Source organism: Eptesicus fuscus, chromosome 11, assembly GCF_027574615.1.
Source record: "Eptesicus fuscus isolate TK198812 chromosome 11, DD_ASM_mEF_20220401, whole genome shotgun sequence".
NCBI lineage: Eukaryota > Metazoa > Chordata > Mammalia > Chiroptera > Vespertilionidae > Eptesicus > Eptesicus fuscus.
The window spans coordinates 68,686,097-68,704,416 of NC_072483.1; the positions used below are offsets into that span (position 1 = coordinate 68,686,097).

At 43.7% G+C, this 18,320-nt stretch overlaps 1 protein-coding gene across 1 annotated transcript in view; it reads left to right on the forward strand.

Moving 5' to 3' along the window:
- Window positions 1-18,320, forward strand: part of SERPINE2 (serpin family E member 2) — a 59,829-nt gene that overhangs the window by 29,248 nt on the left and 12,261 nt on the right. The window contains exons 2-4 of the mRNA XM_008145098.3: window positions 5,909-6,189; window positions 9,313-9,540; window positions 15,294-15,491. Coding sequence (XP_008143320.2) covers window positions 5,931-6,189; window positions 9,313-9,540; window positions 15,294-15,491 — 685 coding nt within the window. The 5' untranslated portion in view covers window positions 5,909-5,930. The remainder of the gene's footprint in view (window positions 1-5,908; window positions 6,190-9,312; window positions 9,541-15,293; window positions 15,492-18,320) is intronic.

The following is an 18,320-nucleotide window of genomic DNA, read 5'->3' on the forward strand; positions in this document are numbered from 1 at the left end:
CCATGGGAAGCAAAGCAATTCATAAATAAACAGTCTATCTTTCATAATTTGAACTTCAATATTTGGATATAGTCCAGAGAGTGATGCAAATGCATTTTGGACTTTCCCCATTGGCAAGGCCCAGTATTCCCAGAGCTAATTTAGAGTTTATTAGGTGAGCATACACAGATTGTGTTCTCTAAAGTCTGTCTCCCGCTAAAAGGAAGCAGAGCCCCCTAGAAAAGTGGCTGATTCCTCCTGGGACAGGAATGGGCAAAATGAGCCTGGAATATCTTGTCAAACCAGAAAACAAATCTAATGAGACTGCCGTTGTATGAAAGGTTCAGGAGCCAACCTGAAGAGGCTCCTCTTGAACATCAATAAAGATAATAAAATTTCAGTAGATCAAAGCCCTTAAAATATGTTTAAAAACATGAGTTTGTAATTATACTAAGAAAACAATCAAACAAACAAAAAACCCCTCTGGTTAACTCTAAAAATGCTGGGTAACCAACATATTGTTTTGAGAACAATATAGGGAATGACTCAAGCATTTATCCTGCCTTTGCTATACAAATTGAACCTCGGGATAACCATGTCATTGGTTATGGACATTTACTTCTTATAAAAGTGTTCCAACTAATGCAGAGGGAACATTAGACTTACAATAGCACCATTGGGCAACCCCTAATAAAACAATGCACTTAAGCAATGATTATGAGTAGCTGCTAAGGTAACCAAAAAAAAAAAAATAGAAAGAAAGAAAATAGCATTGTTTCCTTCTTTCAGCACCGGGTCCAACACCTGAATGAAATATTCCTAACAAAAAAGAAATTTGAATCTGATCAGCCCCTAGAGCAGAGGTAACAAATTTCCTGCAAAGAGCCAAGTAGTGAATGTTTCTGGCTTTGCTGGTCACATGGTCTCTGTTGTAGCGAGGCTTAAACATAACCACAGACAAATCAAAGTGTGGCCCCCATCTTACCCACAAGCATGCAGACCCCTTCTCCGGGTCCACCAATTTACAGGAAGTACAGAAGACGCATCATGTGAATGCAGTTAGCAAAATCCAGACTGTGGGAAACTCGACAGGACAAATAACCTGGTTTCTTCAACCAAAAGTTCCAAAGAAAAAGTTAAAAATAAAGCAACTAGAGGAAGACTTTTTAAAAGACAAGAGACATATCAACCACTTGCAATGTGTGGACCTTATTTAGATCCTAATTCAAATAAATTATTTTAAAAAAAAGAAGAGAATCAGGGAAATTTGAATACCAACTAGATATTTAACATATAAAAGAATTATTCATTTCAAGTGGGATAATAATGTATGTGTGTATATATTTTAAAAATATGTATTCATAGTCAGGCTTAGAGTATGTGTTAGAAATATTTAAAATTATATGGTGTCTAGAATTTATTTCATAACAACCTTTGATTTTAAAAGAAATAAAATAGGCCATGAGTTGATAATTATAACATGTATCACTTTAGACATTTTTAGAGAATGAAAGGGATGGAGTACTTTCCATTATTAGACACTCTTGGGCCTCCTAAAACAGATGTGAATCATCTGGCTAAGAGTTGGAGCCTGAAGAGTCTTTCTAGTGTTTTTCCCCCAAAACTATTTACATCTTATTTGTTATAGTAAATAGAGCTGACAGATATCTCATTAGCTCATATGTCCCATATAAAATACGTTTTATTTTATTTTGTAAACAAGAATTTATTAGGTTGAAACTAAGGTTCTTTTGTGACTGGCTCTCCTAGTCTCTCATTGGTCAATGGAGTGGCATTCATTCAGAGCAGGGGTCTGGCCACAGTGCTTTCCCAACCTAGAGGGATGACGTCAGTGATGGTAACAGGGAGTGAAGGGAGCTGAAGCTTATGGGAAAGCAGGCACCCAGCCCTGAGGAGTGGTTGCTATGCAGGATGTTTGCCTGAGGAATGAGAACTCCGAGTTACTGGAACTCCCATTCATTTTCGTTTTTCCTGAGAATAACTCTAAATCTAGATGGTATGTGACATTTTCTAACTTTTAATTGCTTAAATATTTTAATAATCCCTTGTATTCCAAACCAAACAACTGGAGCAGCTGCAAGTCCATGGGTCAACCCCTGGTTTAGCATCTACCAATGGTAGGGCCCTGAATAAGACCCTGTGGGCACTAGGATTATAAAGTCCCATGGCCCTGCTTTCTGTGAGCTGTCAGGGAGGGAAAATACTTGAAAAAAAAAAACAAAATGAGAATGCAGATAGGAAATTCTAGGGAATTCAGAGAAGAGGGTGAATAACCCTATCTGGGGCAATCAGGGAAACTTCCCATAGTGGAGTTGGGGGAGCTCTGGTGCTTAGTAGGTAGAGGGTAAGGGAGAGAAGCAAAGGCCTGGACATGGGCAAGACCAAGGACTAGCAACAAGAAGTACCACCCTATAAGGGTTGGTAGATTTCACAGGCTAGAGTTTCTCAGGCCAAGATATTGTCCTGAGCAATCAGGTGAAAATATGCAGCAAACAGTTGGAAGTATGGCACTGAAATTCAGCTGATGATTTGAGCTACAGATTTGAGCATCATCTGGTAGAAGTGACGACTGAAGTCATGGGGTCTATGGGAGCGGTGCTCTGCCTACCATTGACAGGTGGTGCATTTATAGATGTAGAGATGCGCCAGGAGTCTGGCATCTGGCACTTTAAATCTCCTGTAAAACTCAAAGCAGTACCCAATTATATCAGAAACATTCCCCACACCACACTGAGAAGGAAAGCTTTGGAGGAAGAGAAACTAGAAGTTTGTGGGGAAGGAGAAACCCACATTTGGAAGGACATGCCTGAAACTATGGCTTTATTTACAAGCTTATGATCTTCCTCCATTGATGACTTAAACTAAGAATCTTTTTCTTTTTTACTGTTATGAAAAGAATATTCAAGAAATGGAAACATATGGATGCTATGTAGTACAGTTGGGCAACATCTTTATTCTTCCCCTCTTCCTTGAAAGTTTAAAGTGTAATTTCTTTTAAAAATAAACAGGAGGTTACTATGTTCTTCCCAAAATGAGAATCTCCTCATCCTCTAGAGGCTAAGAATTTCAAAGCCTGAACTTCAATAGTTATTCCATGTAAAAGATTGTCTATTTGGACACGAATAGGTATCTGTAGTAGGAATTTTACAAGCCTAAAGGATTCGTGCATCAATAGCCACTCTCCTAGCTACAGAACTTTGGAGAGAAGTAAAAGCGTGGTCTCAGACTTGTACATAAGCCAGGTGAGTTCAGACGAGTGAACGTTTACCCTAGGAAACGGAGGAAGTGATGCCCAGAACATCAATCAAAAATAGCTCTGATTCCAAGTTCTGCACAGCTCTGACACTGTCCTGGTGCACTAGCATCTCCCAGAAGTCCCTAATCCAAGAAACCAAGGAAAATACCAATGGCAGCCTTCCCCCACTTCATAATGGAACTGTTCTTTTAGAAAAAAAAATCATAACCGAGCAAAATTCTGCTAAATAAGATGGCTATTTATTCGGAAGGTTGTCTTTGTCGACTCTGAGACATTGGAGCTGTTAAATTGCCATCTGTTACTGATCCTTTATACCCGTTTTACAATCTTCTACAGAAATCCGTAACATTTAAGTGAATCAGCTGTAAGCTATCAGAGGCAAAACTAATTTGATGTCCTTTATGAGTGTGCAGATTCAAACATTTATTCTAATATTTGCTAATCCAGGAGGATTTCTTTGGGAGGCTTGGGTGTATAAATTCTATGGCATGCTGTAGGCAAAAGCAAGAATAGATTACAATGCAAGGGTCAACAATTCAGATTGATTTGGCTCCAGTCACCAAATTTGACCATTTGTAACCAAGATTGTACAAATAGTTTTATACTTACCACTAGAGGCCCAGTGCACGAATTTGTGCATGGGATGGTGGACCGTGGGTGGTTGGCCGGCCGCGGGAGGTTGGTTGTGTTGAGCGTCTGCCCCCTGGTGGTCAGTGTGTGTCATAGTGACTGGTTGACCGGTCGTTCTGGTTGTAAAGGTCATATATATATAAATATGTATATATATATACATATATATATATATATGTTTTTAGTCTATTTCATTTTAAAGAGGAAATTTATCACCAGAAAAATAAAAGAAAGGAAAGAGAGAGAGGGAGGGAAGACAGACACAGTGTCTAATTTTTAGATAAAGTGAGCAAAGCTTCCATAATCAGGATTTGGAAGCTCCCCAATGTCCAACCGGTGGAGAGAAACTCAGGAGATTGTAGTGGTATTAGAGCCAGTCCTAGGTGCCAAAGTCAAAGTAGGCCACGCTGGCCATAGGAAAGCCCCCAGAAGGAGCGTATGTAGGCCAGTTAGCTGTTTTGAATGTAGAAAGGCTGCCTTTATGCAATTACTTTACTGTGAAGCTCTGGAGAAACTCTGAATCTCTAAATTTTTAAAAATGAGTGAAAAAAATTGCAACATCGCCTTGAATGATGGCCTTGGTGTTCACCTTGTGGCCCTATGTGTGGAGGTGGTAGGCGGGAGCTCTTGCTGCCAGCCCTCTTCCACCCCAAAGAATTTACCCTCCTTGGAAAGTTTTGGGCGCTAACAGTGACTCAACACAATCATTTTCCCAGTCACAGTCAATAAATATGATTTTGATGCCATGAAAAATAATTAGAAAAATTAGGAAGTATATAATCCAGCAGGTTTAATCCCACATGTATTTATTGGCCATCTACTATGATCTAGAAGGGAAGGAGACACGTACATAGAAAGGAAAGTGAGGAAACACCAAATGCCCATTTGCTTAATGCTGCCCTAATTTCTCTTCCAAATTAGCCATAACACGATTTTTGCTTTTGTTTTACTGGCTGCCACTTTGAGGTTCTTATTGAATGAAAGTATTTGCTTTTCCATAAACACATGTACCACTCCTCATATTTCACAACCCAAGAGAGCTCAGTAAAGGGTAATCAAGGAAGAAATCACATTTAATAAAATCACGATCACTGATAATATCCGTGTAATAAAATCACCATATCGAGAATACCTGCCCCATTGTATATTTAAGAATGTCCCTTAAATTTATTTTAATCAACAATTCTTTCATTAAGAAAGGAATATGTCCATGTGAGAAAATCAGGTATGTGGTGTATAGTTAGTTATATGATAATCACAGCCGCTTGAGTGGTTTCTTCCTTAGAATGAAATCCAAGAGCCAGATCAGGCTCTGCAGGGCCCTCAGAACCTGCCCCTCCTTCTTTTCACCTCCTCCAAGTTCTTTATGTCTCAGCCACCCTGTCCTCCAACACCAGGTGTGCTCCCACCTCAGGGCCTCTGCCCTGCCATCCGCCTGCCTGACAGATCCTTCGAACCCTGCTCAGCGCCCTGCTGGGCCTCTCATCGTCCAGGCTTCGCCACCTGTGTTCCCTCTGCAGAGGAGGCTTTCTGGATAACAGCCCTGTCTAATGTTGCCCGCACCAGCCTGTCATTCGCTGGCATCACTGTGTTTTCTCGTCCCTGCCCTGATCCCTCTCTGACTACTTTATTGCTTCCTGTTTTATTTTCTGTCTCCCTCTGGAGTGGAAACTCCAGGAGAGCAGGGGTCTTGCCGACCTTTTTTATAGTTGTATGCCTAGTGCTTAGACGTGGGCCTGACACACAGTAGGCACTCAGTAAATGTTGGTTTAATTGGATGGACAGTGGTTCTGAGTAATAAATAACAATTAGTATAGTGTCTGGCGCTTAGTTGTCCCTCCCCATCCCCCTAACAACATACAGTCAAAATGAATGTAATCTGTGTTGTTCTTTTTTAACTTTATTAAGAAGGGATTCAGTTATACTGGGTAAGGTAAATCACATCTGGTTGAATACAAAGTAGTCCCCCAAAGTGCCCATTTCAGGAGAATTTAAATGATCTTTTTCTAATCTAACTTTCAGATTGGCCTTGCGCGCAGGAACCATGTCTTGGCATTTTCCCCTCTTCCTCGTGGTCACAGTGACTTTGCCCTCCGTGTGCCTCCAGTTTACTCCTCAGCCTCTGGAGGAACTCGGCTCTGACATCGGGATCCAAGTTTTCCACCAGATTGTCAAGTCCCGGCCTCAGGACAACATCGTCGTCTCCCCCCATGGGATCGCGTCTGTGCTGGGGATGCTGCAGCTGGGAGCCGATGGCCGAACCAAGGCGCAGCTCACCTCCGTGATGAGATACGGCGTGAAAGGTGCGTGCTATGGGCTCTGGCCACAGGGCCTGACAGGAGTCTGGGGATCCCCTGCTGGGTCTTAAAGCCCCAGAAGCCAGCAGAGCAGCCCTGGTGACATCTGGGGCTTAGGCCATCTGCTCTAAAGCACAGGTGCTGCTGTGTTGGAAGTTAGGAGAGCTGGATTCCAGCCTGTGGCTGTAGGGCTTTGGGTCAAACCCTCGACCTTTCAGTTTTCTCATCTCTGAAGAGAAACTGCCCACCTGCCCCACCTTCATGGGGTACAGGGCTAAAGATGCCTTATGGCTGTGAATGCACTTTTAACCATGTCAACTGGGAAGGTGGGTTGTGCATGGCCATGTATGGCAGCACGAGGAGCCTTATGGTGATGGGACCCTTCTGTGTCTTGACTGGGGTGATGGACATGTGAATCTACCTGGGGGATAAAATTGCATGAAGATACACGCACACACACACACACACATACACACACACACACACTGCCATCTGAATGAGCTCTGTGGGCTGTCCCAATGGCAAGTTCCTGGTGGTGGCATTGCCATACATAATGTCACCAATGGAGAAACTGGGTGAAAGGTACGTGGAACCACCCTATACACTGTTTTACAACTTCCTGTGAAGCTATAATTATCTATCTATCTATCTATATATATATAAAAGCCTAAGCAACTGAAAGACCGAATGACCAAACAACCCGTCAACCGGTTGCTATGACGCACACTGACCACCAGGGGCAGACGCTCAATGCAGGAGCTGCCCCTGGTGGTCAGTGTGCTCCCACAGCCAACCTCCCATGGCTGGCCAACCTCCCACAGCCCCTCCCCTGGCCGGCCGCCACCCCCCCCCCCTCCATTTCCACCCCCTGGTTGGCCCCGATCGCTGGCCAGGCCAAGGGACCCCACCCATGCACGAATTCATGTACCAGGCCTCTAGTTTCAAACTAAAAGGCTCCAAAAAAAATTTCTTAAGTGAGGCCCAGTTCTTAGAAAAGGCTTAGTTCTTTTCTTTACCTGTTTTTAACAAATGACTTAAACCTAACCTAGAGCTTTTATGTCCCATCATTGTTGTTTTGCTTTAGCGCGGGTTTTCTCACCCAGGGTTACCTGCCTCCTCCACGCTGCAGGGGACCAGGTGCAGGACCAGCTTCGGAGCCTTCCGGGCATTGTGACCTTGAGCCAGTCACTTCTCACAGCTTAGTGACTTTATTGGGAAATGACCCTTTTTTCTACCCATGCTCCTCCACCTCTGCTGGCCTTGACTGAGTTGATGCCTTCAGCTGGAGAGGAAGATGAGTGAGGTGGAGTCTGTGCACTTTGGGTCCCGTTGGCGATGGTCTCAGTGTGGCCTCCAGCACTACCGGCTCCAAATGCCTGACCACCTGCCGGATAACACAGCGTTAACGTTCTGCACAAGTTTGCCGTTTGTTCACCTGTCGGAAGCAGGGAAAGAATAATACTTGGGACACACTGTTCTGCTCAGGAGTTCAGAAACTCTTGGTGGCTTAGAACTTCACAGTGAATCACGGCTAGAATTTAGGGCCTTTCCCAGGGCAATCTGTCTGCCAGTCCAATTCCAAAACAGCACTGGACTTTGGTTGTTGGTTTTAATGCTGAGCCATGCTCATTTTAAGCAGTACTTCTAAAGTTTTGAGGATATTGGCCTTTGGGCAGCACCGCACCTCCCACCCCTCACCCCACTTTTTCTTCCTCCCAAACCTCTGTGACGTCCGTTGACATGACACACTGATCCCAAGGAGCCCAAGTGGTTGCTCAGTCCTTACTTCCGGCTCCGCCTCTGGGAACTCACAATAGTGATGCTCTCATTGAGGACGAAGGCAGGACTGTGTGGGGCCAAAGAGGAGAGATCTGCTCTGATCTTCTCCCAGCAGGAGATCAGGACGTGTGGAGGAGGCCTTGTGTCTGAACAGGACAGAGTTGGGACATGGCCTCTGACGTTTGCTGCTCCCTGACTTGTGAAATGGGCCAGCCCCCTCCATCCGGTCCTGCCCCACAGAAGGTGTGAGGAGTAGAGTCCTGAGAGACCTGACCAAGGCCTTAGGACCACCTCTTCACGGAGCCTGGGCGTCTCTTCCCTGCCCTGGTTTAAAGGGCCAGAAGAGGAGCCTGGCCGGTGTGGCTCGGTTGGTTGGGCATCATCCCATGCACCAAGAGTTTGCAGGTTCAATTCCCAGTCAGGGCACTGCCCAGGTTGCAGGCTCGATCCCCAGTAGGGGGCGTGCAGGAGACAACCAGTCGATGTTGATGTTTCCCTCTCATCAGTGTTTCTCTCTCTCCCTTCCCCTTTCTTTCTCTCTGAAAAAAAATCAATAAAAAATTTTTAGTTAAAGAGTCAGAAGAAGAAACGCTCTCAGAGTGACAAGACTTGCAGGGCATTGTTAGGACAGTGTCATTCTGCAACGTGAGTGAGAAGGATCTGTAATACAAGCTCTCTGTAGAAACACATTGCATCCTTATAACTTATTCTCCTCTTTCCCATGCTCTAAAACTGAGTGGAGCGCATACGGATGGCTTGTGTAAAATAATGCTTATGTTGCCATAAAATTAATCCCTTTACTTTTTGAGCCTGATATCAAGTAAAAATCATTGTTCTTGGATGATGGCACATGGTCAATTTTTAAGCATTTTCAAATGCTTATTTTATTCTTTTTTTCCCAAAGTAGAAAAAGGTAATCATGTTGTTAAATCTTTGGCAGGAAAGGAAATAGCAGTCACGATTGTTAAGTGAGAAAAGAGAATGGGTTGGGAAGATTCCTTTCATGTATCCCTCCATAGCTACATAATTGAGATGCTTACCAATCTTTCTGTCAACCTGGTACCAAGAAAGTCCCCCAGGAGAATGAGGTCCCCACATGGGAAAAGGTGTTGAAAATGCCTTCAATGTGCCTGATTTGATGCTCGGAGCATAACTGATTTTTAAGACCCATTAACAGTTGTACTGTATTTAATTACCCCTCCCCATTTTCTTAACACGAGGACACTGAGAACACTACTAATATTATCTTGCTTATACTGTTGTTATTGCCATAAAATAGAAGATACTTTGAAAAATAACTTCTCAAAATTCTTGTGGAAATAGTGCCATGTTTTCTCCTTTCCCCTCTAGGAGCTGGTAAAACGTTAAAGAAGATCAACAAGGCCATCGTCTCCAAGAAGAATAAAGATATTGTGACGGTGGCTAATGCAATGTTTGTGAAGAATGGCTCTAAAATCGAAGTGCCTTTTATTACCAGGAACAAAGATGTGTTTCAGTGTGAAGTCCAGAATGTGAACTTTAAGGATCCAGCCTCCGCCTGTGATTCCATCAATGCGTGGGTTAAAAATGAAACCAGGGGTGAGTGGTCACGGCTCCCTGGGCAACGTTTTGTATGATTTCACACTTTGTGAATGAAAGCGTGAGTTAGACTCTAAAATCCTAACACGTGTCTGCAAGTCCAGTGGCCCTTCTGTTGGCAAAGGCCAAGACCCCACTGGCTGGTCTGTCTGTTCTTTCTGAGCAGGCCCCACAACTCGGGCTGTCTTCCTTCCCTTTTCGTGCCCCCACTCGTGTCCCTTGGGGATTTTTTTTCCCTGTGGCACAGGCAGCAGAGCAGAATACAGCCCTGCAGACCCTCTTCTTTCCTTCCCGCATCTCATCCCCAGAAACCTCATGCACTGGCCCTTGTCTGTTTTGAAATTTTTGCTGCTCATTCCTTCCTGCCTGTGTATCTGTTGTCTCCATTGCGTGGGATGTCCTTCGCAGCCTTTAATATTCAGAATTGGTCTCTCTCACCTTCCCTGACTCTTGCTCTGTCATCTTAGGAAGCAGGTGCCTCCTCTCCAGTTCTGATGGGCATATGATTGTGCCTCTTCTATGCCCTTCATTATAGCACTTGCCACACGGCATAATGATTACTTGTTTACCTGCGTCTCTTCTCCCATGAAACTGAGCCAAATCTGACATTGGCGTTTTAAACCTGTTCATTTGTAAACTGGAGTTCCAGAGGAAGAGAGGTAGGTCCAGGACAACAGAGAAAAGTGAAGTGTAGAAACGTAGATTTGGGAACCATTTTTCTTTTTTTTTAATTTTATTGATTTTTTACAGAGAGGAAGAGAGAGGGATAGAGAATTAGAAACATCAATGAGAAACATCCATCAGCCGCCTCCTGCACACCCCCTACTGGGGATGTGCCTGCAACCAAGGTACATGCCCTTGACCGGAATCGAACTTGGGACCCTTGAGTCCGCAGGCCGATGCTCTATCCACTGAGCCAAACCGGTTTCAGCTGGGAACCATTTTTCATAGAAGGGAGAGTTAAGGGCACAGGAGTGGAAGCAAAAGAGACTCAATAGAAGAAGCTCAAAGAAAAAACTTGGGGAAACTCCAGCTTTCAGGCATGTTTCTCAGTGTGGTTCCTGACAAACCTGCATAAGAATTACCTGTGGCATATGTTCAGATCACTGGACCCCAACCTACTGAATACTTCCCTTCCCCTGGTTAATGCCTATTCATTTTCACACTGTCACATGAAGAGCAGAACAGTTAAAAGAGTATGTTCTGAGTTTGAATCTCAGTTCTGCCCTTTATTGGCTGTGTATCCTTGGGCTAGTTATTTAACCTCCCTGTGCCTCTACTAGAATAGCTATAACAATGTTAAGGTTGTTATGAGGATAAAAATAATACATGTAAAGCATTTAGCAGAGTGCCTGGCACTTGGCAAATGTTCAATTGTGAGCTATTTTGATAGCCATTAGCTCAACTAAGTAATACTTCCTCAGGGAACCCATCCGTGCCTGACCTCGCCAACCAGGTCAGATTCCCCTTATTTTCCCTCACATCCTTGAGTGCTTTCACTTAAGGTAGCTGTTACCACTGCAGTTTTATACTCTTCTGGGTTTACTTATGTCAGCCTCCACCTCAAGGACACACAGCTCTTCGAGGGCAGGGTTTATTTATTTATTTGTTTATTTGTTTGTTTGTTTTGTTTTCTTATCTAAAAGAATACGTGGCACCTGATAGGTAGGCACCTAAGGGTGGATTGGGCCAGGCCAGTGTTGCTCAGTGGTTGAACGTCGACCTATGAACCAGAAAGTCACAGTTCAATTCCCGGTCAGAGCATATGCCCAGGTTGTGGGCTCGATCCCCAGTGTGGGGCATGCAGGAGGCAGCTGATAAATGATTCTCTCTCATCATCAATGTTTCTATCTCTCTATCCTTCCCCTTCCTCTCTGAAATCAATAAAAACATATATTTTTAAAACAGATGAATAGGCAGGTGGATAGTGAATGTATTGGAAGACACGTGGATGGACAATGGATGCATGTTTATGGCAGTTACTGATGGCAGGTGTCCTGTGTGCCTCATTGCCTCTAAGCTATGCATTTCTTGCCTTTCTTTATCTTTTCTGTTTATTTTTTTTTTTCATGTCTCCTTACAATATCTTAGTCCTGCTAGTGGCAATCAGGTTTTATTTATCTTAGCAAAAAAAAAAAAAAAAGGTTGAAGAGATTTCTTCAGACACTTAGTGAGCACTGACTGTACGCTGAACACAGAGCTAGGCGGGATTTTAGGAAATGAATGACAGTGTCCTTGTTCTTGCACAATTCGTGGTTCAGTTGGGGGAGACAGACACATTACATTTGTCTGGAATAAAATACCTCGATGTCATGGTGGTGCTGAGCATCGGGCTTTATGGAAACTCCTGGGAGATGAGTGGGAGGCTCAGAAAGGTGGACAAGAGGGACCATGGAGCTATGTCTTTAAAGGCAGGTAGGGGCTGCGCTGGGATGTTCCCAGCAAAGGCAAAAAACAGTCACTATGGGGGACCCACTCTAAGGAGCTTGCTATCACTGGAGCACAAAGCTCTAACTTCCTTCCTACAGTCTGTTCATAGAGGCCGTCCTTGTATTGAATAATGGCTATTTAAAACATTTATTTTCCTTCAGATCCTAAGCTAAGGTGGCGTTGGTGCCCCCTTGTGGAAATAGGGAGCAGTGGTGAAACTGTCAGGGAACCCTGGGTCTGCTTCTCTCTGGTGATTTAGTTATGTTTGTTTATTGTACATCAGAATCTTCTTGCGCTTCATTTAAAACGGCTTAAATCTCTCCGTTGAGTTAGACATTCTTGCTTCTTCAGAAACTCTCGCCATTTAATACATTATAACTTGCATTTATATTATGCACTTCTTTTTTTTTTAAAGCTGCATTGAACTAATTTTTAACAGCTTTGGGTATTAGTGATCTCTCTTGCACGTGTACACACACACACGTGTGCGCACACACACACACTCAGCTGAATCTTCCAATATGAAGCCAAAGGAACCTAAACACCTAAATGAAAATCCAAAGGGTGAGGCCCAGGTAGCGCTTTGCAGGATCCTGTGGCTTCATGGAGCCTCCCGGGACAAGGGTGGTTGCTCCTTCACTCCTGACACAAGCGAGGTGGACCCTCCCCACATCTTGACGTCTGGGGAAGAGCGTTTTCCTTCCAAATTAGAAGTTCTGGGAGAGAACTCACTTCTTTTCATCTCTGTAATACTAGCACCTAGCTTGATCCCTGACCCATAAATATAGACACCGATTTTAACTTCCACTCTTCTTTACACACAGATTACAAACAATGCTCAACATTTCTAAAAATCTTAAGAGAACTTCGGCATTCACCTTTGATAACACTGCGCAGGATAAAGTGTTTCTTTATTTTGACTGTGATTAAATCAACTCAGTGGTTCAAACAGCCCGACTGCTTATCTTGTGCTGACCAAAACCTCTCACTGGTAATCACACGTGTTCGTTATTAGCCAAAATAGGGAGCCTAATTAATAATTAAATACTGTATAGCTTATTTGGATGAGTAAATTTTTCTAAAGCATGGGACTGATAGGGACTAGCTATAAAAGAATTTCTTGAGGAGGAACCAAGATGGCGGCATAGTTAACTAATCTGCTGCCTCACACAACAATTTCAAAAATACAACTAAAAGACAAAAACGTCTACCACCCAGAACCACGGGAAAGCTGGCTGAGTGGAAGATTTACAACTAAGAAGAGAAAGAAGCACAATCGCTGAAAAGCTGAGGTACGGAGGCACTCGAATCGGGCCGGCGGCGGGCGGCTGGGTGCGCGGCTTTTCTTCAACCCGCAGGGAGACAAGCTCCCGATCACTCTGAAATCTAGTTTCTGGGGACACTCGGGGGACCCAGGCACCTACAGGGAGAAGCTGGACTCTCGGCCATCGGGTCGGAAAGTGAGAGTGACTTTTTTGCAGTGGTGCGCCCAGCAATCAGTGTTTACTGCGCTGGAGCGCGGGGCGCAGGGACTTGGAAACGTGGAAAGGCAGAGAGGGCCACGCCCCAGCCTAGTGACACCCTGAGACCCCACCCAGCCCTGAGGCCCCGCCCCGCACATTCTACAAACCTGCCCCGGCTCCACACAGCGGCTTTTGCATATAAATGGCCTGTTCTGGAGCAGCTTAACCAACTGCAGCTCCAGTCAGACTGCTCCAAAACCGCCCAAGCAAAGGAGGAGAAAACTAGCCCTTGCTGTAGCTCCTGCTGGGGGACACACAGTACACAAGGGTACACCAAGAGTGTCCACCTCAAGTAACTGGGAGGCTGACCCGTTGAACCAATAGGACACCTAGTACACAAAACTACCCTACCAACTTAGGGAAGCAGAGAATATGAGAAGGCAAGGAAACAGATCACAAACCAAAGAAATGGAGGAGAACAAGCGACTGGACATAGAGTTCAAAACCACGGTTATAAGGTTTTTCAAGAATTTCATGGAAAAGGCCGATAAACTCAATGAGGACCAACTAGAAATTAAACATACACTGACTGAGATAAAAAATATTATACAGAGACCCAAAAGCAGACTAGAGGATTGCAAGAATCAACTCAAAGATTTGGAATACAAAGAGGCCAAGGACACTCTTCCAGAGAAGCATGAAGAGAAGAGAATTCAGAAAGTTGAAGATAGTGTAAGAAGCCTCTGGGACAACTTCAAGCGAACCAACATCAGAATTATGGGGGTACCAGAAGAAGAGAGAGAGCAAGATGCTGAAAACCTATTTGAAGAAATAATGAACGAAAACTTCCCCCACCTGATGAAAGAAATAGACTTACAAGTCCAGGAAGCGCACAGAACCCCAAACAAAAGGAATCCAAAGAGGACCACACCAAGACACATCATAATTAAAATGCCAAGAGCAAAAGACAAAGAGAGAATCTTACAAGCAGCAAGAGAAAAACAGTTAGTTACCTACAAGGGAGCTCCCATACGATTATCAGCTAATTTCTCAACAGAAACCATGCAGGCCAGACGGGAGTGGCAAGAAATATTCAAAGTGATGAATAGCAGGAACCTACAACCAAGACTACTCTACCCAGCAAAGTTATCATTCAGAATTGAAGGGCAGATAAAGAGCTTCACAGATAAGAAAAAGCTAAAGGAGTTCATCACCACCAAACCAGCATTATATGAAATGCTGAAAGGTATTCTTTAAAAAGAGGAAAAAGAAGAAGAAAGATAAAAATTATGAACAACAAATACATATCTATCAACAAGTGAATCTAAAAGTCAAGTGAATTAAAAATCTGAGGAACAGAATAAACTGGTGAACTTAATAGAATCAGGCATAGAATGGGAGTGGATTGATAATTCTCAGGGGGAAAGGGGTGTCTGTGTGGGGAGTATGGGAAGAGACTGGACAAAAATCATACACCTATGGATAAGGACAGCGGGGGGGGGGAGGTAAGGGAAGAGGGGGGGGTAGGAACTGGGTGGTGGGGAGATATGTGGGGAAAAAGGAGAAACAATTGTAATCTGAACAATAAAGATTCATTAAAAAAAAAAAAAGAATTTCTTGATGAAAAGTTCAGTAATCCCTACATAGAGGATCTCTAAAGTCTTTCCTGGTCTCTGATTTTTAACTTGTTTTCAGCTTTACTTTTTAGTGAGAAAAAGAATCAGAAAGTATACAAGGGTGGTGTAAAAAATTGCTTTTCAAAATCATTTAAGAACCCCTTTGATTTTCCCATTCTCCTGACCCAGCAGCTGCCTCTTGCCAATCCTGAGTTTCTTCCTTGTTTGTTCTGTGACTTCACAGGTAAGATCGACAATGTGCTCTCCCCTGACCTTATCGACGGCGTGCTCACCAGAATGGTCCTGGTCAACGCCCTGTATTTTAAGGGTTTGTGGAAATCACGGTTTCGGCCCGAGAACACAAAGAAGCGTCCGTTTGTGGCAGCTGACGGGAAGTCCTACCAAGTGCCCATGCTAGCCCAGCTCTCTCTGTTCCAGACCGGTAAGTTCACACGTGCAAGCCTCCTTTCTAATATACGGTTGATTTCAGACAAGCTATAGAGCAATAGATGCTGAATCATCCCATTTGTATAAAATACTTTCTATATATCCATACGTCTCCGGAGACCTGTGTTGGAGGATGTTCAATTAAATGTTAGCAGAGGTAGTATTTCAAATGATTCTTTTTCTTTATTTCAATTTGAAATTTAAAAAAAATATGTATCCATTTTGCAATCAGGGAACAAAAAAATGGCCCACCTCCGCTGCCATTACCACAGCATAGATAACTGAGTCTGGTGGTTGCATTTTAAACCTGGTTTTATCAAAGCATTGGGGGTCCGATGGACATTACTCTTCTTTTCACTGTATAAGTTAGCCTTGATGTCTCTAACCTATACCTGGACATGTGTTTTCCAAGTATTTCCTTTGTATATTCACTATGTAGTAGCTTCAAGCATTGCTCAACACTTCACCAGCTGCCTGATTCTTTAAATTAGGGAATGACTTACATGAGGGATGCAATAAACAAAGTCACTTTCCTCTCATTTATTATTCATCATCCTTCTTGGTAAAATGTTGTCATTCACTCAATAATTTTTTAAAAAGATAACATATATTTAAGAAGTCCTGCAGAAACATATCATGCGAAGCAACTGAGGATAAGGAAAGGCTCCTTTGCCCCAAAGTTGCTATCAAGAAGACTAGAGCAGAATGCTAGCATGGCCACCAGCTCAGAGCCCAAGTGCAGCTGTGTTATCTTAAGGTCAATCTTTGCACACATTCTAACAAAATAAAAAGTGAGGGGACCTCATTTACTGAATGTTTCTATTGAAAAAAATAAAAGACAAATAAGTCAGTAGTCAAATATGAAAATGCAAGGAATTCCACAGACATTCCCAAAAGATTCAAATATGTGTGTTTACAGGAATGAATGTAACCCACTTTTCTTGAGTATATAGGATATTTCCAGAAAGGAAGCGACATATCCCGGGGAGCTTTTCCATTAAGAACTGCTTTGTCTCAGAATATACGTGTATGTTTTCCAGAAAGCAGTACACAAATACATCCTCGTCATCAAAGGTTCATTCTCTGTGGAACTATAGTACTGGGCCCCTTCCCTGATTTGTGTCCTCGCTTCTCCACCCTGTTCGGGCCCACCAGGAGGCTGCATCTGTGGGCTGCCTTGCCCTCTGGCTTCCAGCTGGGTTGGCTAGTGGGGAGAACTAGCAGATTGTAGGGGCAAGGGAGGGGAGAGGGGTTAGGCTGCTGACTTCCCAGCCCTCTCCCTGCAGTCACTTAGGGCCCTGCCTCCCTCCACCAAGGTCTTATTTAGCTCCTGCCATCAGGGCGTGCCCAAAAGCTCCGGGTCACCTCCTTCCCTTCACCCCTCCCAGCTTAAGGCTGGTAAGGGTGCCCAACTATTTGTAGCCTAGGGTACCGTCCTAAATGGTTTCTCTGTACTCTGCCCTTGCCTTATAAGCAGTCCCTTCATTAAAGTCTGCTTTTCACCGAAGGACAGGGCAGGTTTGTCTTGTTGCGGCTGTGAAGGGAGCACAGAGCTAGCTGTCTGTGGTGGCCCCAGCAAGCATTCGTCTTCATGACTACAGACCGCTTAGCCGGTCTTGCATTTTCTGGTGTCTCCTCGCAGGCTGGCCACCACGACCAGCCAGGGCTCAGGGCTGGGCAGTCCCGGCTGAGACAGGCCAGGCTGCTGGCCTGAACCCATGCACACGGCCTCTGGTGCCACCAGCCCCACGTTCCTGGGCCTCCCCAAACCTCACTGTTCCTGGTCACTTCGCCGAAGCATTGCCATCCCATTTATCAGTCTTGCCGTCTTTTCCCCCTAGATGTCATCACTTAGTAACATTAAGAGAGAGGGGGACAGTAGGAAAGGAGGGGAAAATTCTCTTGACTCTGTCCATTAAGTATAGCTCTTCGATGATAGAAACTTTTCTATTAAAAAAGCCTGAAAAATCCTTTTGTAGTAGAAGTATAATTCATGATCATTGCAAAATCCTCAAATCGGACATATATAAGGCAAAAGTAAATGTTCCCCTACAATTCCATTTCCCAGGATAAAAACCCCTATTAAGTGCCAGGGATAGCATTTGAGACTTTTTCTATGGCTATCTGAAATATGTCCGTGAAACTTTTTCACATACAAAGAATTACACCGTCATTTCTATTCTATAATCTGCTTTATTCATTAGACAGTATATCATGGGAAACTTTTTGATGTCAATGAGATCCTTTTATCAGCTGCATTATATGCCATGGCATAAATGTTTCATAATATCCTATAAACGGCCATTGACTTTTCCCCCATAACACACAGCATGGCAGGGACCATTCTTGTACATAAATGTTCAGATACTTGTACCAGAAGTTCTAAAGGTAATTTCCTTGAATAGGAATTGCTGAGTCAAAGCAGTTACACATTTCTTGTGTTTATGGTTATGAATTTAGACTTAGAAATTTTTTTAAAAGGCCACAAAGAATTCCAGAAATACATATGCATGTTTGTGTGTTTATCAGTATGTTTCTAGATTCCACTCTCCTCTGAGCTTCCTACTCATATACCTATTCATTTTACTTCTCTTTGGTCGTCTATTAAATTCTAGTTCCGTAGATAAGCGCATTGTGGCCCTCACTCATCGAGTTCTCTCTGCCCCGTGTTCCTCAGCTCAGCAAATGGCACCAGTTCTCACCCAGCTGCTTAAACCATCAGCCCTCCCCATCAGCTCTCTGCAAACTCCCTTTGTTCCATCCTGAGTACAGACAACAGGCCATGGGTCTACTTGTTGTGTAGATATTTCAATATCTACTAAGT